This window comes from Crocodylus porosus, unplaced genomic scaffold, assembly GCF_001723895.1.
Source record: "Crocodylus porosus isolate Cpor-Errol unplaced genomic scaffold, CroPor_comp1, whole genome shotgun sequence".
Classification (NCBI taxonomy): Eukaryota; Metazoa; Chordata; order Crocodylia; family Crocodylidae; genus Crocodylus; species Crocodylus porosus.
The window spans coordinates 66,183,504-66,210,289 of record NW_017728950.1 but is presented as its reverse complement, the minus strand read 5'-3'; the positions used below and the strand labels follow the sequence as shown (position 1 = coordinate 66,210,289).

Here is a 26,786-nt window from a genome sequence, read left to right as displayed (position 1 = left end):
TGAATCACTACTGCTTTTTTATACTCTGCTAACCTTCTACTCCCCTTCCTCCAGTATAAAGAGACTGGCAAAAGTGAATACAATGGAGTAGAGCAGCCCAGATTTTGGGGAATGCTTTGGGTCAACTTTCCATTTACATCTGAATGTTGCTGCTGTAGGGTTGCCATTTTTTCCTTCTGTAGACAAAAATCCACCCCAACAATCTCCTACTTCTTCCTGAAGCTGTCACAGCATCACTCAAACATCACAAATTAATACAAAATGGAAACCCTCTGGTTTCATTTAGCAGCTGGTCATGTTTTAGTCTCATTGTCATCATCATCCCATGCTTACTTTTAAAAACTATTTTGGGTCTGTGTTCTCTGAAGTCAATGGGAATCTTTCTATTGACTTCAATAGAAGCAAGATCAGGCCTTGCATACTGCTTTCAAAGAAAATGAAACAAAATATAAGCTTCAGTTGAGTCACAAACAAGTAAACTAGCCCAAACAGTACATTTTTGGGACCCAACAAAAGCTTGTAAGTAAAAGTTTATACTGTTTGGGATAATTTACATTTTTACTCCATATTCCAGATTCCTTACTGGCCTCTTGTCCTGTAATGTTAATTTCTACATGTCTTATTCCTGTAACAGGGAAAAAATTCCAAACTTTTCCTCTGTACACTTGAATCATCCAGACAAGGCTTTTGCACCATTGATATAATCCTGATGTTTCCTTCACCAGCTATGGACATGCACTACATTACACATTTCTCAGAAGTGGTACCATCCTGTCACTATAGATTGGAGATTGATGATTTAAATCTAGCTGACAAAGCAAAATCCCAATTACCCAACAAAAATCTAATATATTACTTAGAGAGTAAAAAAATTCAGGAGAGCCTGACTGAGCATCCTTTGAAAATAGGCATGGGATTTTAAGCTACAACATTGTGCATATATTACATATATATATATATATATGTGTGTATATAGTACATATACATATATGTATGTTTCATACATGCACAACAATTTTCAAGACAGCTACAAATTTCAACATGCATTAAACTATCTAAAAACATAGAAATAGGCAAGTCTAATAAGTGAAATTTTCTTAAATTATATTTGAACAATAAACAGCAAGAGTAATACTGCAAAGTACTGCTCTATTCTCATTTATATCTACAATAAAATTCTATGAACAGTTGTCTCCCAAAACATACCCCAATAAAATAAAATTAAAAAAGGTAACACCCAGTGTCTATATTTTTTTATGTTTATGGTCAGTTCAAAAAAAAAATAAAGAAAAGAAAAAAGAGCCCCACTCAGAGGTGCATATTTACATTCTTCAAACTGTAGCGGTGAAAAATAATTCTATTAAGTGCAGGACATTCCTAGTGTTGCAGTAGTGACATTTTAAATAAGTTCTTCATGAAAACATTTCTTTCGTCTTAACAGTGATGCATTCCATGACTATGTGACAATTCTATCTCCCCTTCACTTGCAGCCAGTGGTAGAGTCTGGATTGAAAAGCTCCTTGTATAATGGAGGAAAGAGCGTGTTCACTATATCTGGATGAGATTGTTTAAATACCTGCAGTTTCTCTCCGTGCAAGTTGCAAAGTGCAGTAATGGTTGGTATCTTGGCTATTAACTGTAGGACATAAAGAGAGAGAGAGACTATTTAGAATTTTTCAAAATGATTTTCAAAATGAATTGGGGTAGCAATCTTTTGGGTAGAGGAGTGATTGTGATTCACCTGGAGTGTGAAAACGTTTCAAATGACCTCTGTAGGAGAGCAGACTTTGGTTGCCTAGGTTGGTCTTTTAATTAAAGATCAAATATGAATGTCTTGGAGAAAGAAGAGGTCATTTAAGACAAAAATGAAAGTGCTCCAGACTGAAAAGAGCTCCTTACTGCATTCTTAGTCTCAAAATAAGAAAGTTGGAATGAGAAAGGAGGAAATAGGACAGGGTGGCAGGGAGATCTGAATTGTAATGGCCTCTTCCTTGTTTTCAGAAAAAAAAACAACCCTTGCTGTTGTTTACCAAATCAAAGAAGCCCGCACAAAATGATAGAATTTCCTATCAAATGTAACATTTCTGGTTTATCCCGTCGTGTGGTATGAGGAGCTACCTTTGTTAAAGTCTCATCATCAAGATGGTTCTTCTGAATCACATGTTGAAGTGCAAAGTAAATCTTTTCCTGAAGCTTCTGGACCTTCCTTGGTTCTATTAGCCAGGCTCGATCTGGCAAAACAAAGGCAAAGGCTAAAGCCAACAAGGACAAGGAAAGATAGCTTATTCACACATGGACATCACACACTATGCTGACAAGTGTTAATAATAATCTCATTATGTTGAGGAAGGATTGCGATACTATTAACACGTGATTTCAGAAGCAGAATATGTTGAATCATTATCTCCTGTGAGTTCAATGGTTCATAACAGTTATGAATGACACACAGTGTCCAGTGCTTTGGTTTGTTTGAATCTATGTTGCCTTTAAACAGACGTTGAGAGAGAGATTTAACAAAATGGGAAAAGGGCACCTACATATTTCAATATTTTTTGTTATGCTAAAGTTCATATTTCTTCGTTGTCTTATGCTGTAGGGCATCTTCAAATTTATATCAATCTCCATGTCATGCTGTTTGTGTATCTTTTACACAGGTAGAAAGAATAAAACAAAATAATCAAAATATTCACCTCTATGAGAGAAATAAAATGTCAAATGAAATATAAAAACAAAAGAAAAAAATCAGTCTCTACTTGGCTAATATTTTGAGACCAAGTGTTAACAGAACTGGTTTAGTTCAAATTGTTTCTTTAACAATTTTGGTGAATTGTATTTTGCAAATACCTTATTTAAAAATTGACTTCTTCTAAAGTCACCCAAAACAAAACAAGCTCATAATTTTTTGGAAGAATAACATTTACAGGCGTAGTTGCCTGCCATACTATCGTATATTTTCTTAAGTGGAAGGCAAGCCTCTCATCGATTTTAGTGAGAGTAGAATAAGGGTTTTTTTTTTGAAGACCTATATTTTTCTGACACATGTCTTCCTGAAACAAACATATGGTAAATGATATGACAGATCTTGATTCAGTTCAGAATGCATTAATACAATACACTTACTCTACCAACAAACTTTTTCTTATCATACTGCAAATCTTGCTCTCTCTCTCTCTCTTTTTCACATGCATACACACACAGAGTGTTTCTCTCTTCTATCCAGCCTGATCTTAGAAATAGGTTGGGTTTTTGAACAGGAAATGAAAAATCTGCTTTAGTGCAGAAGATAAATCTTACAGTAAGAGCTGTGAGGTGCAGCTCTTTAAAGGCTGATTTTTCCTTTTCTTAGTTACTGATGTGGAGTGATTTTACTGATTGCATAAGATTAATTTAAGTTGACCTTTTCAATGATCATACTGGCTATACAGGCTAGATAATAGTTGTATTTCACCGTCTAATTAATAGGATTTTATTATTTTCTCAGTCACTTGGTGGGAAGACTGCAGGGAAAGGGTACAGCATGGAAACACTGCTGATTAGAACCCACTAGTCTGTGCTCTGAAGACAGTTGAGATCTCCAGACACTAAACAGATGCTCGGGGAAAGAAACCCCATCAAAATGCTAAAGAATCTTGTTTGTGTTAGGTAAGCAAGCAGATTCTGTACCAGCAGCAGTAACAAGATTAGCTAAGAGCTTATATAACACCTGCACAAATGAGCACAGGATAATAATATTCAGACATCATATGTTTAGTGCCAAATGGTATGCTGTCATAAGAACACACGTTTCAATGGAGTTAAATCCAAGCCCATTGTGGCAGACTGGAGATAAACAGTTTTATCAGAGGAATATTTTTTAAAAATGATCTGCCGGCCAGACGAAGAAGTTTAGAAATGGACCAAGGCTGTTGGTACTGTTTGACTGGTCAAATAAAGTATTGGACTGGTCATACAAAGTTCAGTCAATTGACTGGTCAAATATTAGTAAAAAAAAAGTATAAAAACAATAATACACTGAAAAAGCACAAATTTTGTATGAAGAACCGTGTCAAAAACAATAAAAAAGCATATATCTGTCAAGAAACCTACATTTTTTGTAACATTGCTATATTCTTTGACTGGTCAAAAAATATGCAGTCAATTGACTGCTCAATTGATCAGCTTGCCAACCATAGTTGATACATAGATTTGGTGAGTGATTAATACTAATACATAATACTACTAGGTAGGGGATGTGATGCATAAAAATTCAGAGTTGTTAAATACATTACTAGAGGGGTGATTTTCTTTTTTTTTTCTTCAGTAAATAGTATATTTTCCAGAATAGTATGTTTTCAGTCACTCAGAAACTTTCCAAGTTTGAATGGAAGTCCCCAACCAGTTTGTGTTGGGAAAATAAATTCCAGGGTTTGAGTTACAAAACTGGTGGAGGCAGAGGTGATATCTGTCACCTAATATCCCAGTGGTAAAAGCAGCTATGCAGAATGTGGAAAATAAGATTCAGTTCCTTCTCTGTGAGCAAGGATTTGAACTCCCTTCCGTGTAACTACCATTACACAGTATTCTGGGATGGGGTTACTCCCAGTCTTTTCTGTGAATACTATTCCACCTTGCATAAATACATAGACACTCTTTGGAGTAGGGCAGTGGGTCTTAATCTTGTTAGACACAAGGCACCTGTCATTAGACACAAGGCACCACTCAGAAAATGCCTCCTTTTAGCTTTCACTCAGATTTGACTATGGAGAAATAACTGAGCAATTCTTTTGTTGCAAACAATGCAGAAAGGCTACATATTTTTGACACCCTGGATTCTTATTTGAAATCTCCAGGTGTGCCTTTTGAATCATTGTGGACGTTGGCAAATTTAACAGTGCTAATATTGTGCTGTAGCCCACAGGACCCTTAAAAGGATCATGCGGCGTGGCACCCTGGTTGAGAATCACTGGAGTACGAACTATAAACCAGGAATACTAACTTTCAGGGGACTATCCTAGGCTGCCTGTGGGGTACTTTGAGTAGGGTCTCAGTTCCTTCTGTTGCAGCTGTTCCACTGTGTATAAAATACTTATTCACTGGGTGCATCTATGCATGTCCCTATGGTGCCTTTGTTACTGTGCCCTCATTTAGTACTTTCTTTTGGAAGTACTAAATGAGGGCGCAGTAACAGCCTGCACTACTCCAAGTGCACTGTGCATGGTTAATTTTTAGCTGCTATGTTGCCATAGCAACACACTATACCAAGAGAGTGCATTGCTACAGTGATGTAGCTGCAGCGTCATGGTATGTGTCCGCCGATGCTACGGCGACATAGCATCATATGTAGACGTGCCCAATGAGACAGAAGATGCCCCCCTATCTTGGAAGACAGGACACTTATCTGAAAGGTGACACCCCTGAATTTAAATGCCTGGCTTGAATTGTGCAGAAAATGGATTTGTGCAGAAAATGTTCACCTCTCAGCATAACCACGTAGGCTAAGAGCAGACATTCAAAAAGCCCCTAGCAGAAAGTGGTCTAACTACAGCACTTTACTTAAAGTACTATAAGTTAGAATACCTTCAAACTGAACAGAGATACACTATTTGGTCAGGTGCGTGGGGTGGGGGTGAGGGGAAACTTGGTGTCTGCCTGCACAGGAAGAGGGAACTCCCAAATGCCTCCCAAGAGGTGCCAGAGCAGCCTCCCCAGCCCTGCTCCCCACCAGCGGGCAACTGTCAGCACTGGCTGGGGGCAGAGTGGGGGAACAGAGCCCCCCTCAGTCATGAGGTTCCCCCCAAAGCTTGCTAGCTGGGGTCTTTGGTGGGGGGCTCACTCTCTCCTGGTCCCAGTTCCTGGGGTGAGGAGATGCCAGTTTGGGCTGTCTTCTGTAGCTTCTGGCTGCTGCTGTCAAGAGGCTGGGGCTCGGGGGAAAGGGAACACCCCTGCCATTAGGACCCTCTTACAACTTGCTAGCTGGGGTCTTTTGGGGCATGGGCTGGGTCCACATGGTATGGGGAGGGGGTTTCTCTTCCCCCCACCCAAGCCTCTCCACAGCAGTATCTAGTGTGTGGATACCTTTAAGAGTGTTATGTATACATTGGCTGGGGGATTGTAGGAGGGAACAAAAGGCAAGTAGGCTAAGAAGGCTCTTTGAATAAACAAGCTTTATCATTCTGTAAGTTTAACTCCTTGGTCTTTTGAGAATAACACATGGTACCAGGAGTGGGGTGCAAAGAAAGAGAGAAAAATGGAGTGTCTCAGAATTCCAGAGGAATTAAAGCTGTGTAGCAATGCAGCAGAAAACTGGAAGAAATTTAAGAAGAGCTCCACCATATATATGATGGCCAGTGGAGCTACAGAGAAGGAAGATCCATTCAAGGTAGCTATTTTTTAAACTATAGCAGGCCCAGAAGCTCTGTCTCTTTATAATAGTCTACAGTTCTCAGAAGCAGAACAGAAAAGCTAGGGCACAGTAATAAGACAGTTTGAGGCTATTGTATACCCAAACAAAACCTTTAAAGGTACAATTTCCATGTGAGACAACAGAAAGAATGTGAAACAATAGAGGAGTTTTTCAAAGACCTCAGACGACTGAGCTAGACATGCAACTTTGGAGACTAGGGCTGTCTGAAACAGCACCATTTCATTTCAACTACTGTTTCACCATTTCAGTGAGACAGTGTTTCATTTCATAGATTTCATAGACATTAGGGCTGGAAGGGACCTCGGGAGATCATCGAGTCCAGGCCCCTGCCCAAAGGGCAGGAAGTCAGCTGGGGTCATAGGATCCCAGCAAGATAAGCATCCAATTTTCTCTTGAAGGTGTTCAATGTAGGTGCTTGAACCACCTCCGCTGGCAGACTGTTCCAGACCTTGGGGGCTCGGACAGTAAAGAAATTCTTCCTTATGTCCAGCCTGAAACGGTCTTGTGGTAGTTTGTGACTGTTCGACCTCGTCATCCCTTGGGGCGCTCTGGTGAACAAACTTTCCCCCAGATCCTGGTGGTCACCCCTGATAAACTTATAGGTGGCCATCAGATCACCCCTGAGCCTGCGCTTTTCCAGGCTAAAGAGCCCCATGGCTCTCAGCCTGTCATCGTAAGGTCTGTTTTCCTGACCTCTGATTATGCGCATGGCTCTTCTCTGGACTCTCTCAAGCCTCTCCACACCCTTTTTGAATTGTGGAGCCTAAAACTGGACGCAGTACTCCAGCTGCGGCCTCACCAAGGCCGAGTACAAGGGGAGAATGATGTCCCGGGATTTGCTTGAGAAATATCTATGGATGCAAGCCAACGTTTTGGTCGATTTAGTAGCCGCAGCATCGCATTGGAGGCTCATGTTCATCTTGTGGTCAATAATGACCCCCAAGTCTCTTTCTGTTGTAGTGCTATCCAATGTAGCACTGCCGAGCCTATAAGGATGCTGCAGGTTTTTCTTCCCAAGGTGGAGAACCCGCATTTTTCGGTGTTAAACACCATCAGGTTCTCATCCACCCATTTGCTGAGCCTGTTTCAAGTGTTGTTTTGTTTTGGAAGCACTGTTCTGTTTTGTCAAAACCGTTTTGCTGTTTCAAAGCTCATTTGACGTTTTGCCTGTAAGCTATAATGGGGAAGCACAAAACTGCCTATAACTTTGTCATTTTTGGGCAGACTTGGATGAAAACAGCAGGGATGGTAGCCCCCTCTGAAGGCATGAAGCCTGTCAAGTTTCAAGGAGATAGGTGTAGGGGTTTCTGGGACACTGCACCTCAAGCTGCTGACAAGCAAAACTCATGACTTGTATGACATGGTATGTGTGTTAAGGTATACCCTTGCTGGTGCTGGGGCCTCAACATGACACAGTATTGTGACTCAGTGAGGCCTCTCCTCCTCCCCTACAGCCTCAGCTTGCTCCTCCACTTTAAATAACAATAGGTAAAATAATAACTTAGTGAGGAGCAGCACAGTAGCACCAGCAGCATCTCAGGCAGCCAAATTGTGACAGAGCCTTTTTTTCCTGTCCTGCAGGAGCTTCTTCTCCAGCATGTGTGTTAAGGTGCGCCCTCACTGTGTCCTTCCCCACTCTTGCCCCTCCCTCTCCTTACTTTCTATTTCCCTGCAGGCAAGCCCAGCTTCAGCTTTGAAACTCGAAACATTCTGAAACTTTCAGAATGTTTCAACCATTCTCATTTTGTTTTGGGGCTATTTCGAAGCCCTTCATTTCATTTAGATTTCACTGTTTCAAGCTAGAAATGAGTCAGAACAATGTCTAAATGAAACAGCTGACAAAATTTCACATGGTTTCTTCAATGGAAACCTAAAAGAATCCATGATCAGAGACCAAATAGTATTAGGTATAAGGTATACAAGCATCAGGAAAAGACTATTAGAGGATCCTGAGCTTAATTTGGAAAAGGCAGTTAGAATGTGCCAAGTGGCTGAGATAACAAATGCCAGGCTGCAGGAACTGGAGGAAAAAGAAGAAAAAGCTGAAGTAGACAGGGTTACAAGACTGCTAAAGGCTAAGGCAACACACAAGCAATACAGAATGGAGGACCTCACTATGAAGCAGGCAAATGGAGAGAAAAGAAAAGTGCTTGAAGAAACACTGGTCAGCTACAGATGCTGTGGGGGTACCACAAACCCATGCAATGCCCTGCATTCGGTAAGTGCTGCAGCAAATGTAAAATATTTAATCACTTTTGCAAGGTATGCAGAAAAGAGCAGGATGCACCACACAGGAAACAGCAGGTGCATGCTGAATGCAACAAGAAAGAGGAAGAATTCCTCACTGACAGAATGCAAGATGAAGTTCATTCTTCTGATGATTGGAGAATCACCCTGGACATCAATAGATTAATGGTATCTTTTAGATTAGATGCAGGGGCTCAGATTAGTATAGTACCAGAATATATTATTCAAAAAATGAAAACTAAATCTGTGTACTATGAGAATAAGAAAGTGAAACTTAGGGCATATACTGGGAACATGACTGCAACCAAGGCTGTTCGTGCACTGCATGTTAGACATAAGGGTAATATAGTAAAAGTTTAGTTTGTAACAGTCCCAGGAAAGCTAGTGCGATTTATTGAGTTGTGAACATGTAAAACTCTAGGTTTGATTAGCAGATGGATGCCATTGAAGGACCAGAAAGCAAGAACATAGAAGAAGAGTTTTATGATGTGTTTCAAAGTATAGGGAAAATGTCAACTGAGTACAAAATAGAATTAAGAGAACCAAATACTCCCACCATACATGTTCCAAGAAATGTTCCCCTTGTACTAAGGGAGAAACTGAAAAAGGACTTAGATAAATAGTCTAGATAAAATAGTTAACATGGACATAATAGAAAAAGTGGAGCAACCAACTGCTTGGGTTCATTCGCTGGTCCTAATAGAAAAAAGAAATGGATGCTTGAGATTGTATTTTGATCCTAAGCAAATGAACAGATACATCAAAAGGGAATGTTTTCCCATTCCCAACAGGGAAGAGGTTTTTTGGCAATGTGGCTGAAGCTAAGTATTTCTCCATTTTGGATGCCGCTTCTGGGTTTTGGCAAGTTCTAAGAAAAGAATAGCACTAGATTATGTACCTTCAATAGGCCCTTCAGAAGGTATTGCTTTTGCAGGCTTCCTTTCAACTGTGTTCTGCACCTGAAGTGTTTCACAGAAAGGTGCAACAAATTTTTGAAGATCTTGATGGACCTATGGTTTATATTAATGAGGTATTAGTTTGGGGAAATACTATGGAAGAACTGAACTTCAGGCTAAGAAAGGCACTAGAAAGAGCTCACAGAGCAAGTTTGAAACTGAACAAACAAAAATGCAAATTCTGGATCAAAGAAATAACATATCTGGAAGAAAAGCTCTCTGAGAAAGGGGTGGAAGTCGCTCCTTCCAGGGTTAAAACCATTTCAAACATGCAACCCCCTATGAATAAGGAGTGCACAGATTACTGGGAATGATCAATTTTGTAGGGAAATAGCTACGTAATGTATCAGAGCAGGCCAAACACTTTAGATCACACCTTAATTCAACTGTCTTGATTTTAAAGAGTTTGCAAGCAAATATGGATTCCGTCACAACACTTCAAGTCCTAAATACCTACAATCCAACAGTCTGGTGGGAAATGGAATTCAAATAGTGAAGAAATTGCTGAAAAAAGCTACAGATGTTTCAACAGATCGTTGAAAAAAGCACACACGGATGTGTCACTCTTAAATTACAGGGCAACACCCATGAAACATGGATTGTCCCTAGCAGAAATGCTGCTTAATAGGAAACTCAAAAATCGGCTGCCAAATCTTGTGCGTGATGCTCATCAGAATGAAATGCAAAACATGAAAACATTAAAAAAATTCAACAAACTCAAACAAAAATGGTACTATGACAGGGGTTCCAGGGAGTTAGCATAACTGCCCAACAAAGATATGGTGCTTGTTTCAGATGGACGAATGTGGAAACAAAAAGCACTAGTTTCCCATCAAGTAGCTCTCAGATCCTACAAAGTAATTACATTGGAAGGACAGGTAGTGAGAAGGAACAGATAACACTTGAAGCTTGTAAAGGTGAGAAAGGAAGCAGCAGCATGAGATTCATCAAAGGAAACAGAGCTAACAACAAAGCAACAAGAAATGACAGAGGAGACTGAAAATGACACAGAACTCGAGACATCTGAACAAGGAAACCAAACATGAACTGAACCAATAAGGACTGGTAATGCAGAGAAACAGAAAATCACTTAGAGTTAAAAAGCCAACACAAAGACGAATAGAGACCTGTTATAGTGTGCTTTAACAATGGGTTGACCTAAACTTCCAATGTTAGTATTACATGGGGATATGTTACATGTAATGGGGAAAGATGTGTGGATATATTTAAGAGTGCTGTGTATGAGTTGTTACATTGGCCTGGGGATTGCAAGGCGGAACAGCAGAACTGTAGGTAATGTACTGCTCTCTGAAAACAAGCTGTATTCTTCTACAAGTTTAACTCATTGGTCTTTTGAGAATAACACAGCCAGGAGCAGTAGCCAGCTCCTGGTGCAATGAAACATTTTGCTTCTGTCAGGAGGCTTGGCGAGGGGGGGAAGGAAGCCCCCCTCCCCCCCAATCAGGGCCACCCACAGTTTCCTAGCTGGGGCTTTTTCGGGGGCCAGGATGGGTCCCAGTGGTGGAAGGGGCTCCCTTCCTCCCTCACCCCACCCCAAGCCTCTTGACAGTGGCAGTCAACACTGCAGGATGGGCAGCCTGGCCCACTGTTTCCCCACACTGAGAACTGGAGCTGGGTGGAAGGAAGGCCCCCTGTCAGGTGGACCTGGCCCCCCAATCCTTGAGCCAGCAAGCTACTGTGGGTGAGCCTTGTGACAGGGTGCTTCCTTTTCATCCTCCCCGCCTCCCCTTGGCTCCTGGCTGCAGTTTCTGGTGCAATGAAAAGCCAGAGCAGCCCTACTCTGGAGTTTCTGGCTTAAGTTGCTAGATCACTTGGGCTGGGGAAAAGGTGAATGGAGCCCCACTGCCATGTAGACCCAGCCTGCCTCCCCCCCACCAAAGCCCCAAGTCAGCAAACTGGGGGAGAAGGGGGAGCTCATAGCAAGGGGATCCATTCACCTACCCACCCCACTGCCTGAGCAACCTGGCAGCTGCATCCGGAAGTATGCAGCATGGGACTGCTCCAGCTTTTTTCCCTGCACTGGGGCTGTGGCTGGGGTGGGGGGCAGAAAAGGGAGCCCCCCCCACAGCAAGGGCCTACACACAGCTTGCTGGCTTGTGGGTTGGGGGGAAGCTGAGCTAGGTCCACACAGCATAGGGTTCCCTTCCCCCTCCCCTCCCCAGCTGCAGTTCGAGCATGGTCGCCAGCTGGTGCAGGGGCTGGGCTGGGGAGAGGGGCTGCTCTGGTAGCTGTTGCCATGAGAAAGACCCCAGATTCCTTCCCCAACAGCACCCCCCAGCCAGACTGCAGCATGTTGCAGGTCCAGAGTGGCTTCAGGGACAGAACCCTCACTTCCTCTCCATGGCCAGGCTGCACATGGGGCTGGGATCAGCGATTGTCACTGATTTGGATAAGTGACAGCTGAGGGGCTGGGGCCAACCCAGCACTCAAGCACAGCAAATGGAGCTGAGTAGCACCATACAGTGCCTCCTGAGATAGTGGTGGTCACGCTCTAAGTTAACCCTCAATGGGATCTGGCATAGACATTCAATAAAGTGCTCTAAAGGAAAGCACTTTAGGTTAGTATATATCCACCCAGGGTTAACTTAGAGTTGGATCCACCAGAGGTGATGCGTGGGGGTGCACAGGGGTGCACATGCACCCCCAGAGAGTGCCGGTGCACCCCCAGTCCAGCTGCGCTCCCTGCTTAGCCAGTGGGCAGGGGAGCAGGCAGGAGCAGCACTGCCTCCCCTGCAAGTGCCAGCTGAGGAGTGGGGCTGCCAGCAAAAGTGGCTGTGCTGCTTCTGGCAGTGGCCACGGGAGTTCTGGAAGCAGTGTGTCCACTTTGGTGAGTGACATCGGCCACATGGTTGGCTGCCGGGGACTCCTCTGGCCAGCAAGATCAGCCGCTGGGGACCCCCTCCCTGGTTGCTGACTGGTGTCAGGGAGGGCATGTGCCCCCCTGACTCAAGGGGCACCAAACACCCATGGGATCCGCCATTTTTAAGTGCTTTATGTGCCATGAATATCTGTTCTGTTATGGCTGTATAGCACTTCCTGCATGCTTAAAGCAGATTAAGTATAATGTCTGCACCTAGCCTTAAGCACTAGGATGTTTGAAGATGGCCTCCATTGTGATAAGTTGGATCCTGTTTCACTTTAAGTCACTGAGACAGAGAGCATGAGAATGCCTCTCTAGCTTGGTAGTTAGGGCACTCAGAGACTGGAGGCCCAGATCCAGTTTCAGTGAGAGTTCAGTTATTTATACAATGTGAAGGACTATTAACAGGCAAGACTGAGTGCACCATTGTGAGAACACTAAAGCACTCTTTTGGGGATGTGAAGCAGGGAGGGCAATGCAGATACAAAACCAATCAGAAGAGGGAATTAGATCTGGCTCTCATACATACATTATGGGCATACTAATCTCTGAGCTATAGGTTAGAAAGGAGAGAGCAAATGCTTATCCAGGAGTCTAATGGATCTAGATCTTAATTCTCTTATGGTATTTTTGTTTTAAATATGTGAACAAAATAAATCATGTTGCATCAGCTCAAGTAAATCATTTTGTGGTGAATGGAATGAGATTTTCGAGTTTTCCATTTCATCCAGGAGGAAACCCCCCCCCACATACTTTAAATTCAGTTCAATCTTATCTGGTTTTTTTTTTTTTTTTAATTTTTCAGTTCAGTAGCTAAACTGAAAAATTGAATATTGGCACAGCCCTACTCATAACAGATAAATTGTTTTTCAAGGCACATATGCTGTTTCAACTCATCAGTCTTTTATCTCACCCCTGTGCTCCCAATTATAGAATGAAGTGCTTGGCACATATCACTTGCTTTTTGCATATGTTTCCTAATACAGGAAGAAGGAAAATAATAGCTTAAAAATGCCTTTTTGTCTGTCTATAGGAAGAAGCCACCCTAGAAATGAAAGGTAGACTGTGTTTTATGAGAGTAACTAGACTTTCACTTAGATTTGATTACACTGAACATGAGAATTTGGTAGCTGCTCCTACTTATCTGTAGGACACAACTATATAAAGCATGGTGGAAATAGTTTCTGTTCAAAAAAGGTGCCGCTCTGGTGTACTGTATCAGGACTAAAACACATTAATAGAAGCTTTCACAACACTTGCCTGCAGTGCAGTTGGCTCAAAGCCAGTGCTGAATCACTTACTTTCTTAGCCACTAAATACATCCACAAGCTTTTTATAGAAAGCAGAAAAGAGTAAGAGATTCTCGGTCAACAGCAAGTACTAGCGGCAAGCAAAAGCTTTTGGTAATTTCTAAACTAAAATGGTGTTTAGAAGACCATATGGTGGAATCAATATTTTGATATCCTTGAACTGCCTACCTACAGCTAAACACATCTCATAAAAGGCTCTATCAAAATCCTGTTTGAAGGATTGAAGTCAATATGAGTCTTCCCAATATTTCAGTTGGCTCTGGATTAGGCCTAAAAGAAGGCACAATAGTCTCAGAGTTGCTGGTACTGTTTTGTGATCACATCTCACTGGCTAAGCCGGTATTTTCAGTCCCTTCCTCAATTGTTTGGGACATAATATTGGATCGAAATCTGATTTAACTGAAAGGTTATGATTTCTCTGAATGTTCTGTCTTAGCTTGATCCAAAAGCCCACTGAATGCAATGAAAAAAAATCCCATTCGCTTCAGTATCCCTTGGATTGGGTCCTATATTTTTAGCCAACTGTTTTACGACATTAGATTAAGACATGACCTTTGATGAAGACAAAGACAAAGACAAAGAAAGGTTACATTGCGGATCACAAGGGGCTAGTGACAGACATTGCCAAATGAAGCGTATCAGGTGTCCTGGCACAACTAATCTGCTTCATTGGATGAAACATATATGGCCTGTTGCTCTGTTCACTGATATTGTGGGACAACAGGCTTTGTGTTCTCTGCTTCCAGAGACATGCCCCTGGCAATCTCTGGACTTGCCCGGGGTACATCTCAGGAAGCAGGAACCCCTGACTTGCCCTTCTTCCAGAGATGCACCCAACAGATCCCGGGGGTGTGGCTCTGGAAGTAGGGAAAACCAAATGGGTGCTCACAAGGCTTGAGGGGCCCAATCCTGTTTGTAAATTCCTGGGGCATGCAGAACCAAGCCCCTCAAACCCTGGGGCAGCTGGAGAGTGTAGGCAGCTCCGGGCCATCTATGCTGTCCTGCCATAAAGCAAATAGATGTCTGCTGCAATAAAGTGGCATAAATAATTGCTATCTTTTGTTGAGACCACGTTGTGCTGCCACAAAGAGCACAGACATCTATTTGTTTTCACTTTGTGCCACCATAAACATTTTTAAGGCAATGCAAGGTGACGCCTGTTCCCTCCCAGGGTTTTCTACCCTGAAGCTTCACTCTCCAGGTCACATAGGCTTTGTACTCTAAAACAAAGCTCAGCTGGAGAGGTCTGCTGCTGATCTCACTTCCCCGAGTTATGTCCTGTCACTGAGAAACCTTCCAGCATGGGAAAAACATCTTTGAAGAGCAGTCTTGCAGCAAACAAACCTATCTAAGAAGCCAAAGGCCCTGAACAGCATTAGCTACTCACTGGATCATCTCTTCCTGCATTAGGCAAACTATCAGAGAACACAAGTGTTCTTTCCTGTACTAATAACAGAGGGCAGAATCATTGCAGCAGCTGTTATTAATGAAGATACCATGCATGTTGACACCATCTGTGCTAGTCTAATTCCATCTAAAAGTAATCCCCTCCAGAGATGTGAAAAGGGGCAGAATGACCTAGAAGATGTCTGGGGCAGAACTGGGTGAAAAATAAAATGATTATTGCTGGGGTATTAAAAAAGGCCTGAAGAAGTCTAAAAAAATTAGAACTCTTGGTTCAAAATAATATCTTTTATTAGACCAACTGGAATAATCATGTTCCAGTTGGTCTAATAAAAGGTATCATTTTGGAGCCAAGAGTTCTAATTTTTTGTATGTCTCAGACCAACACGGCTACCAAGTACACCCCTGAAGAAGTTAGACACCCAATATCCATTAACGTTTATTGAGAATTAGGTGTATAACTCCCTTAGGCACTTTTTATAATTCCTCCACTAATGTATGAACATGTCTTAAAAATCCAGCTTGTGCTCTGATCCAACCCCCCATGTTTAAAACCTTTAATCTGTTTTGCCATGAACATTCATGCAGGCAGTGTTTATTTAAACACACATGCTTGGGGAGAAGTTTCATGGGTCGTTTTGTGTACCAGTGAGCAAATTCTCATCAAATGAGCATCTTGTATTGTGTCCTGTATGCAGGTGGGTAGCTCAAAGCAGTCCCTTGGCCAGCCTGCTCCCATCCTCCAGAAAGAGCTAGTTACAACTGCAGTTCCTACACTCTCTGACAGGCACAGCTCATTTCTTAGGTTCCTTCTGTCTTAAAGTGGTTAGAGAAAAGCTGAGCCCTCGTACTGCTTGGAAATCCTATGGAGAACATGTATCCATTAGGAACAGTCTTTCCTCAAGCTCCACCTGAGGGAACATTGTTCTCCACCATACACCATACTTCCTTTGCCTATTACAGTATATACATTCTGGCTCTTAATCTCTTTTTCATGTTCCTTCATTTACACTTTTGTCTTATGGCAATGTTGTGAGTGCTGATGAGACAATTCTTGGCTCACACCCAGCCACTTATTTTTTAGTTTAAGTACTGAACAGCTGGCTAGAATAGTTCTGCATACCTGGTAGGCCATACAATCTGCCTAGCTGTGGCTCTTTGGGCTGCTGTAGCCATATTTTAATTCAAGTCTATTTCTAGTAGGTTTAACTACTGTCAGTGTAAGTACTGAAGAAAGCTTTAGGGTAAATGAAAATGATCAAGATATTCTTCAATTACTTAATGTGCTGGTTTAGGTAGGAACAACAGATGTTTATATAGGCAAAAAATGTGAACAAGGAGGCAGTGAGAAAGAAGATTCATTAAAGTATTTGGAGAAAACAAACTACCTGGCGATATCAGAACAGCAGATGAAAACAAGGCAATTTCCTCTTCAGTCAGCTGTAAGGAACACAAATTCTTTGCAAAGTCAAATGCTTCATTCACCAGATCATCAGAACCTATAGATCACAGAGGACAAAGTCAATGCTAGAAATGTATCAGCTCTTAAGCTACCTTGCAAATCTGTTTGCCATGATGCCAGGTAAAAGTGTGGGTACATGTGGGGGAGAGAAAGTGCTTTGGTTAAGTGAACACTTTTGTACATCACAACATCAAGCACAAATTGAGTTTGGGATAAAAATCGCTAGGAACTAAATTTCAGAGTCTTTATTCATATTTTATTCAATCACTATATGGCATTGTGGGAAGCGTCTTGCTTTTCCACAGTGCTCTTTCCATTGGAATAAAAACATTGTATCGCCACTAGCAGCTAATGGAGTTACTTTAGCTCAAGTGCTGATGCTGAGGGTTCATGCTCAAATGTTGGGGTATTGTTACATGTAGAAAGGCAAATCTACAGCTCACTCTAGCATTTGTTAGATTATATGGAAATAAAAAATCAAACCTACCCAAAGCTTTGAACATTTGCATTCCTCCATACTTTCCTTCAAACAGAACGGTGTTGTTGAGTGGGTTGAAGGCACGGCACATTCTCACCAAAACCACTTCCAAGCAGCCTGTTGGCCATCAGAAAGAACATGATTCATACAAAGCATTCACACAAAAAAGACTTCACAGAAAGATACTAAGGCATCTCAAGGCATTTTTTAAAGTAAAAGTTGCCATATCTAAAAAACCAAGAATTAAAAATGATTTCAGGCACAAATAATGCAGCCCTTGAAGCCTGCAACATGCAAGACAGAAGGGTATTTCCTCTGGCTTTTGGAGAAAACTGACCACCCAATCTCTCTAGCTTGACCACAGAATATAGCAATTCACAGTCCACCCCACAGCCTGATAATGTAATCTACTCTTGATTGAAAAACAATGCAGATTGCTAGGGTGACAATAATTGCAACTTTAACACTGGTCAAACATCTTCTGATGTATAGTTTTTTCCACTGGAAACTAGACTTCCATTCAATATTCTCCAAGCACGTTTCAATGCTTCTAACCTTTAAAAGTGTTGGATTCAAATGGTTAGAATTGAAACTGTATGATTTTGTTTTCAAAAACAGAAAGGTTAGGGGATTTCCCATACAAATTATGGACAAAATTGCAAATTTACAAATCCCCCATGTTTATTTACAATTTCACATCTTTTGCTACTTGAAAACTCTTCTGACAGTAAGTTAATATAAAACTGAAAATTCTACTTTTTAAAAACGAAAAGTGCACCCCCTGGCATTTCCTTCATGTAACTGAAAAAGTTAACAAAGGCTGAAAAATAGAGATTTCTCCTATTTCTCACACTTTCCTACTACTTCCCATGGGGAAAAAAGTGGGGACATGGATCCTGTTGGTTTTCTGTACTTTGCCCTGGCTCCATGATCTTAGTTTGATAAAGAAGTCACATCCTTCCTAGTAAGGAGGATGAGAGAACGTAGCTTTCCAGAATGGCCATACGATTTTTTCTTGGATCACATGAAATGCATCTCTAGCTCAAAGAAAACTCTGACAAGCCCAGGAAGAAGAATACTGGCATGACAGGGTAATGCACTTAATTACCAATCCTGCCTTGTCCCATTGAATTAAATTAAATTATTGCAGGGTCACGGTAAATTTAATCAGAATCCCTAACAACTAAATGTCGTCAGAGTGCATCAGAGAATGGTTATTCTAAAAGAAGGCCAGACAATCACTGGTTGCCATGATGGAAGAGCTCCCCTGCCCCCATGCACATGTGCACACACACATACACAGAACAACTGTGTCATTACGTTCTGTCACCATCCAGCCTCTCATTCCAAGAGTAACTGGTGCCAGCAGGGATTCCTCCTTCTGAGCACTGGCTGGAGGGTCCTGCTATAGCCTCATTAAAATGATTAGCGATGACCACAGAGGCAGGGCCTATTTAGCCTGGATTTGTTCCACTAAAGACAAGTGGTGATTTTTAAGGGGCAGTAGCATGCAGATTTAGCCAGCACAGTTGACTAATTCCTTGTACTGCACCTCAAGTTAGGCATTGCAGCTTCTACAATTAGTAGTAAGTTTTTCTACAAACACTAATCACAATTGGCTTTGGAGAGTAGGGGATGAGAATATCATACCGGCACAAAAAGTCATGCAGGCATTAAGCAGTTGAGGGGGGCTGGATGGGATAGAGAGAAGTGAAGTTTTTTTAAAGTGAAAATGATGTTCAAAGCAAGCATTGACACACGTTTCTAATTTGGCATGTTTTAAACTAAATCTCCAGCCACTGACCTCCACTCACCTGACTTAAGGAGTAGAATTTGATCATTTTGACAGAGCTCCATGAAGCCTGTTATCCGCTTTGCAAACTCCACCACATACTGAATAGCATGAGTGATCTGAATGGCACACTGCTGCCACAGTGCTTCTCTTGTCTTCCAGGGAAAATATGCATTAAAAAGGAAAGCAATGAGCAAGTAGAATCTTCAGAGGCTAAAGAACATAATGTTGTCTCACACAAAATGGGCTGTTTATATTTTGTTATAGGCAAAGCTCCTATTATTAAGGTTGAATGACACTTCCCATTATAAAACTGTTTCCATAATGCATTTGGTCTTATCTCTGGTGTTACCTGACTTCTGAGAGTCTGATTTTGAAATGCTAAAATGTTCTTTTAGTGGAGGTGTTTCTGTGGAATATACATACATACATATGTGTATGTGTGCGTGCGTGTATAAAGCTCATGATGATTAAGGAATTTAAATGTGCAAATATATTGCTAGCAGCAGAGAAATAATGAGTTACCTGCTAAAAAAACTTCTGGTAAATTTAATAAACTTTTCAAAATAATTAAAGTGATTACAGTTGAACAATAACTGCACACATTTAGCAGAATATCTGGGAAAACAGGGCACTGACAGATGTGAAGCTCCCTGTTGTAACTCATGGCACTTTGTAAGAAGTGCCATGAGTTACAGCTATCCCTGGGACCCAACAGACATTCACTTATGGGTCCTGGGGACTGGGAGATGAACTGCAGTTTAGAGCAGCTGCCCACTCTCCCCCAGCTCCACCTTTCCTCCATCCAAGCTCCAGTACTGTTGCTGGAATGGGGGGTGGGAGGTGGGGAGGGGGTTGCCTAGCTGATGCTGGAGGTGGGAGACTCCAGTCCACCTGCCCTACTCTCCAGCACCAACCGGGCAACCCGCAGAATGAGCTCCATCCACTTACTCCCCACCCTCCCATTCTGACACCAGTATAGGAAGCAGGGCTCCTGGCCACACTGGCAGATGTTAATGAAGATGCTCTGCCTTGGAGCACCTTCATCTGAACCCTCATATAATGAAGGTTCAGGCTGTTGCACAATTGGGCATTTTTAAAGCGTTCGGCAGCCATGCACTTCTGTCAGTGCATGGCTGTAGAATCCTTTTCAGTGGCCAATTGTGTAACCAACTGTCACATCTGTCAGCACCCATATTACGCTTTTGTGAGTTTTTCTGCTGTGCCTTTCATTCACCTGGGCTTATTTTACTGGCTACAGTAAGTTCATTTCTGTTGGAATTGCAGAGCCACAGATGTCAACAAATCAAACTGCCCTCTGTTTTGTCTTGTACATGATAAACCAAATTGTCAGCTATATTCTGACTGCAGAATCATTACTATGGATGAAAATGATTTTTATGGACTAGGTTGTATTTGAAGGGCTGCTAGTGAAAGACATTTTCTGAACAAATTTTATATGCAAATAATACATTAAAACAAAACTATCTTCTCTAAAAAAAATTCCAACATATAGGATTCAAGCCTTCTCTTTTTGGGAAATGATTAATCCACAGATTAGTTAGGGAAAACTCATTTTATGACCTTGCAATGGCCCTGATCATACTAAGGTTTAAGTTACCAAATTCCTCTAATATCAAATTGCTCTTTCCCACTCCAAGGGTGTGGACCCTTAGTGGGCATTGATAAGCAAGTCCTTACCAGACATGCTGCACTAAATCTCTATAAAACTGAAGCAAGAGAAGAAATGTTAATGGGATTGTACCTTGCTCTGATAAACTTTAATTTCTTCATATGTGTGGGTCTGCCACGCTAGCTGGTGTAGTTCTTCCATTGTATATTGGCATGTCTCCAAATGGGACTTAATGATATTCTGTGCAATTCGATCTGAAGAGGAGGGAAAAATGAAAAGCCTACATGAAAAGTCACAATGAGTAGTAACACGTGCTCACACAATTTTGAAGACATAAAATCAGGTGGAGACCGATGATCAATCAGGAACACAATGAACTTTATGGCACAGGGAAATGCCTGTACTTCAGATGCTGCATTTCTCCATGTGAAATGTCTTCATACTTGGTAATTGAGGGTTAGCTAACTCAGGGTCCCAAAGCAGGATAGTTGCAAAAAGCCCCAGGTGGAATCAAGCTAATTTATGTGGTTTTCTGTAAGCAGCGTGATTTAGATCAGTAGTGAACTGAACAGACATTTGCCCTTCTGTGGGGAGGTAGGAGGAATGAGGGTGGTGGCAATGCTTAGACTGGGTTCCACCATTTTTAAACCAGTCTGTGTGTGCCACACTTCTGTTTGTTACAGGTGTTGCCTGGTTTCCGATCACTTATAACTTACCAATAAAGTTTAATGTCTGTACCTGACTATTATGCTCAGTGGTAAAACACCTATCAGTTTCATTTGGGGTGTTGCCATTACACTCAATGGAATCAGAGGTAATCTACTATGTGAAACTTCCCTTCCATGTTTCCCATTCCATCGTCATACCCACTGTTCTAGAGAACATCTGACATGACATGATACAGTGACGGTTCTGGTTCCCCGTTTTTGCTGAGCCTATTCAGAGTAATCAGATCATTATACATCTGGTGGCTAGAACAGAAACCTCTGCTTCTGTGAGCAGTGTTAGCTACTCTTCTCAACTGGGCAATAACAGAAGCACCCTCAGTTAAACTACACACATTTTCATTCATGGACTCTTTTTGTGCAGTTAAGGTGAAGCTGTATTTGGCTGCTGTGTTCTGGGTAAAGCCACATGAACTTCTTACCTCTGTTCCCTAAAATCCTCTGCATCTTCTGGGCATAATTATATTAATTACAACTATATTATAAAATCCTACTATGAATTGCAAAAGAGAAGATGAGGCGTTGGGGCCATGCTTCTCTGTTCATGCTGGTTAGCAGACCCAGCTAAGCATGCTGCATCCCTGAACTGGTGTACTAACAGGCACACTGTGCTCTGGAAAGGTCTGAGAGAATTGTTGCCTTTCTAAGGACCCCTTTCACTAGGATTTGTACCTTCTCCATTTCAGGACCTAGAAAGGTACAACTGAGCACTTAGGAAGATGGCCAGAGGCAAGAATGGTTTGCTTTTCACAGACATTTCCAGGAGGAATTCATTCATGCTTAAATTTGAAAATACTTTGATGAAAGGCACTATTAGAAATGCATGTTTTATTTATTTTTTTAGTCCTGAAGCCCAGAAAACTATAGGTCTAATAAACTGTAGTGCTCAGATTTCAGCCTATGGCTTATCTTGTTGGCCAAAAGAAGTGATAACCAAAAGAAATAATAAAAATGAAACAGTGGCTGCAGAACCTTGCACGCAAGTAAGAACCCTTTTGGTCAATAGGAAATTGCATAGTAACCAGATTTGGCCATGGGAGAGAAGAGGAACATCATGGTTTCCTCTTCTTCATTCAAATCACAAACAGGAAAAGTCCTATGAATGGTCTGGGGCTCCCAAAATATTAGTGAGTTTCTGTAACCAGCTTTTAATTGCATTTAAAATTGCTGATGAGAAAGAAAACTGGAAAACAAGCATCAGAACAGGTGAATGTAATAATTGAGAAGTATGTTTATTGTAGACACTGTTACAGAAGTGCTCTGTAAGTGAAAGATGTCTATTTTTATGCAACAGTTAATGGATATGGATCAAGTAGCTGGCCTCCAAGCATGGTTCCAGGGTTTTGTAGGACAAATAAATCTTGTTGTGCACTGCAGCTGGCTTCTTTTGTGCAGCTCTTCCCATGAAACTCTTTAACAGTGGCAGTGCTACACTGCAGCTTCATGATGGCAGAACAGACACAGGTAGTAACAACAACAAGTAGTGCACATACATTAGCAACTACAGGAGGGGGACGATCCAATATTCTTGCCCAGGAGAAACAGGTGGACCCCTTATCCCCAGGTACCAGGCTGCCCTACTTTTGGCAAAACAACACACTGATTGTCCAGCATGTTGAATGGAAGGACTTCTGAAGTGCTAAAGGAAATTGAAATTTTCTTTCTCCTTTTTCTCTCTCTCACCAGAATCAGGAAAGGGTCATTTTTAAATACATACAATTAAAGACAAAATACTGTTATAAATTGCAAGCCTCAGTTTTTATCCATCAGAATATTACCTGTTTTTTTAAAAAAAATACATTTCCAAATAAGAACAATAAAAACCACATATCAGAAACACTGACCATTCATCATAGCAAAGCACAGCCACTTTTTTTTTTTTAAAAGAAGATAGTCCAAAGAACCCCAAATGAAAAAAAAGTGGCAGGTTTCCTTCTTTTTCTATTAAACTCATCCAGCTGACTCCATGTATTGAAGCAAATAAAGACCAGTCTTCAATGTTACTCAGTTGATTTGGACATCAGCCATACCTAGGTGTAACAGGCCACGGGGGGTGGGAGTTTCATTCTATAGTCTAATTTTTTCTGACTTCTATGATTGTAAGCTTAGTCCTTATTGTTACTCAGCCCTAACACAGTGTACATTAATAGTAGTAATACAATGTTAGCTGAAAACATATTGACCTATAGCAAACCTGATTGGAGGAGTTAAGCTCCATCTGTCGGGTGTATTATGTATGCTATAGAAAGGATATGGATAGAACTGACATGCTGTCATGGAAACATATAAGTCTTGCTGGCAGTGGAAGCATGGTTAACTTATGTTACATTTTCCCAGTCTATACTATTAAGCCCTATGTTGTCACTGGCTAGTGCATTTTTTTCTTTTCAGCTACTTCCAAGTCCTTGCTTATGACTCCTCTTGACTCCCACTTTTCCTTATACGAAGCATACATTATTCACATCTTTGAAAAAAGAAACTAAAAGGAAGAATTACTGCCTAGCCAGCATGTGGGGGGAGCTTATAATTCTCAGTCAGAATGAGGCAGATAATGCCTAACAATTTCTGAATAACATATATGTGTTTTCATTTACTAGCCTTGAAGCACACATATTTATTATAGCTCCTGATACAGGAAGCATCACTGATACATTCATCTTTTGCTCTTATTTTCTAGGGCTGGCATCCAACTTATAACTTGGTGCAACTGCATGCACAACAGTTTCCACGTACTTCAATTTTTAATGTCAGCTCAAGAAACAAATCTAGGTGTGTGACAGGGCCTAAGGGTGAGTAGCAGAAGTAGTAGCAGCAGCAGCAGCTCTGCATGCTGCCATCCAAAGAGGAGCCAGGTGCAAAGACAGACTCAAAATTCTTGTGCCGCAGGCCAGCAAAGTCTGAGTGTATCACGGAAAAGATACGTTTGGTCTCCAGGGAGCAAAGCCTGACAGCTCCTTCTGTTGCCTGATTAGAAAGATGCACAGGCATCACAGGAAGCTGCTTGCCTGCTCTCTGACTTGGCAGTCACCAGAAGGGGAAGAGGATTAGTATGAACATGGCAGATACAGGATTGAAGGGTCTTGTACAAGCCACTGATGAGAGAGATGAAAAGTAAAAGCAAGCGTGGACTTCAACAGAGGTAAAAGAGCATGGAACACCTTAGAACAACATTCAAAGAGCTTTACATCTTTTGATATTACAGTGCCTCTTTCACTGGACTTTCTTACTTGGGTTCTAACATCTTTTGGGTGGTTGAGACCTCAACCATTAAAAAAAAAAATCTATCAAGGAGAAAAAAAAGTAGGCCCAGAAGTAAACATTAAAGATAAATAACTGACACAATGCAAATCTTTTCAGCTGTGTTTAGATGAAGTATGCTTGACTTCAGAAAAGCTTATGAATCTCCCATTTAGTTAGTCCAGTGGTTCTCAAGACACCCCTCTCAAACTTTTCAGTAGTTAGTGGCACCCCATTTAAGAAAACAATATACATATATTATGACTGTTATAATATAAACATTATAGTTGTATTATTAATTAATGCTTATAGTTAATTAATATTAATTGATGTTGTTAATACTGAGCTCTTAGGCCATAAGGGCCAAAGTCTGGGGCTGACTGGCCGGCAGGAACAAGGCGCTGGGGGCACAGCATGTAGGGAGCACAGAGAGGGTGGGAGGGGTCAAGGGTGGGCAAAAGGACACACAAGAGCCAGGAGCGCTCAGGCCAAGGGAGTGCCATGCTGCAGTCACTCCTACTGTTGTTATGGTGAAATGGATCGGTGCGATGTACCCAGGACTCACCTCATATATAATTATACTTTGATCTGGCTTGTGTAAGCCTGACTGCTTTTCTCAGAACATAGCCACTACTGTGACTCATTTCCAGCTGATTACATTGGCCCTTAAATCCAATCCATGCTAAAGAAGGTTTGACTATGAAAGAGATTCATTGATTCATGATTCATGGGATTCATACGATTCATCGATTCATGGGAGTTTCAAAATGAACACATGCAAATTGTGTGCTGAGTATCTACGTCAAAATATAATAGGAAAAGCATTTAATATTAGAGGGAATGCCTCACAATAGCTCAGATGTCCAAAAGTCTGAGTGTGCAATCATCTTGTCAAAATACATCCTGTGCCAGTCAGTAGTGACCAGGAGAGCTATTCAGGTGGTCAAAAAAAAAACTTGAAACAAGGGTAGACATGCTAATATAAATCTCTCTGTTCAACAGCAGGGTTAGTTTCCTCTGCTGAGACACAAGGATAAATGAGGGTTTGATTTTCCATTAAAAGAATGGAAACATAAAGAAACAATAGTTTTACTATATGAATCACACAAACAACTGGCCAAACAGACAGCCAGGAAACCAGTTCATCTGGGAATTGGCAATAGCAACTGGAACCAAACAAGAGTCATTACCCCTGCATCAGAGCCATGAACATATATTGATGAAACAGGCTTGCAGAGGCTCCAGAGAAACTGTTGAGATTTATTTGAAATGTTTGAGATAACCCAGATAACCACTGATTAAGGAGAAAAAGATGAATACTCAGTTCTTTAATAGAGACATCATGAAGAGGGATTTGTATTAGTTCTGGAAAAGTACCTGAAAATGAAGGGTATGGCAGTGAATGGCAGATAGCAAATTCTACTGTTATGGGAGTGTATGTGCGCATATCCAGGAATAGTTGCTTCCAGAAACCTGAGGATTTGGATTGACCCAGGTCTTGTGCGGTTGGTAGCAACTTCTATAACAAAGAATCTCAGATACTGATGGAGGCATTATAACAAGTTGGCTGGTTAGACGGATGGATGGGTAAATCTCCATGAATAATGGTCCCTGCTGGGATGCAGAGTATAAACTTTGCTACCCTGATCCCCATTGTGTGACTACTACCAGAAAACGACAGCTTGTCTTTTATTGACATGCTGGTGTGTCACAACATTATCCCATTTCCTCCCCTGACTTACAAGAAGAAAGATTATAACAAAATAAGACTTTAAATGGATAATTCAAGCTCAAATTAAACACGGGGGAATAAATCAAAATGCCCAGAAAGATGTGTTTGTGGACAACCAACTAGCCATAACTGCATTTAAGGCTAGAAGCCAGGAGATGTTGTATATCATACAACAGGGAGATAACAGGGTTTCTACAGTATTTCCAATATCCCTCTTCCTACAGCTGAAACTTTGGTTCATGCTATAACTCTCTCCCACATGGACAGTTGTATCCTCCTCCTCCTCTCTGCTCTCCCCAGCTTGTCTGCTCTCTTGCTTCCATCATGCTACAGATAAAATAACCTTTCATAGTTTCATAGTTTCATAGTAGCTAGAGTCGGAAGGGACCTAGGTAGATCATCTAGTCCGACCCCCTGCCTTGGCAGGAAAGAGGGCAGCCTAGAATAAACAAGTTTCATAGTTTCATAGTAGCTAGAGTCAGAAGGGACCTAGGTAGATCATCTAGTCCGACCCCCTGCCTTGGCA

General features: G+C 41.5%; 1 protein-coding gene across 1 annotated transcript in view; it reads right to left on the bottom strand.

Moving 5' to 3' along the window:
* Nucleotides 1-334: 334 nt before the first annotated feature.
* RORB (RAR related orphan receptor B) overlaps nucleotides 335-26,786 on the bottom strand; it is a 183,931-nt gene continuing 157,479 nt past the window's right edge. Inside the window, exons 5-10 of the mRNA XM_019555434.1 lie at nucleotides 20,699-20,820; nucleotides 18,956-19,088; nucleotides 17,151-17,258; nucleotides 16,590-16,700; nucleotides 2,119-2,231; nucleotides 335-1,636 (exon numbers count right to left, since the gene is read on the bottom strand). Of these exons, the coding sequence (XP_019410979.1) occupies nucleotides 1,481-1,636; nucleotides 2,119-2,231; nucleotides 16,590-16,700; nucleotides 17,151-17,258; nucleotides 18,956-19,088; nucleotides 20,699-20,820 (743 nt within the window). The 3' untranslated portion in view covers nucleotides 335-1,480. The remainder of the gene's footprint in view (nucleotides 1,637-2,118; nucleotides 2,232-16,589; nucleotides 16,701-17,150; nucleotides 17,259-18,955; nucleotides 19,089-20,698; nucleotides 20,821-26,786) is intronic.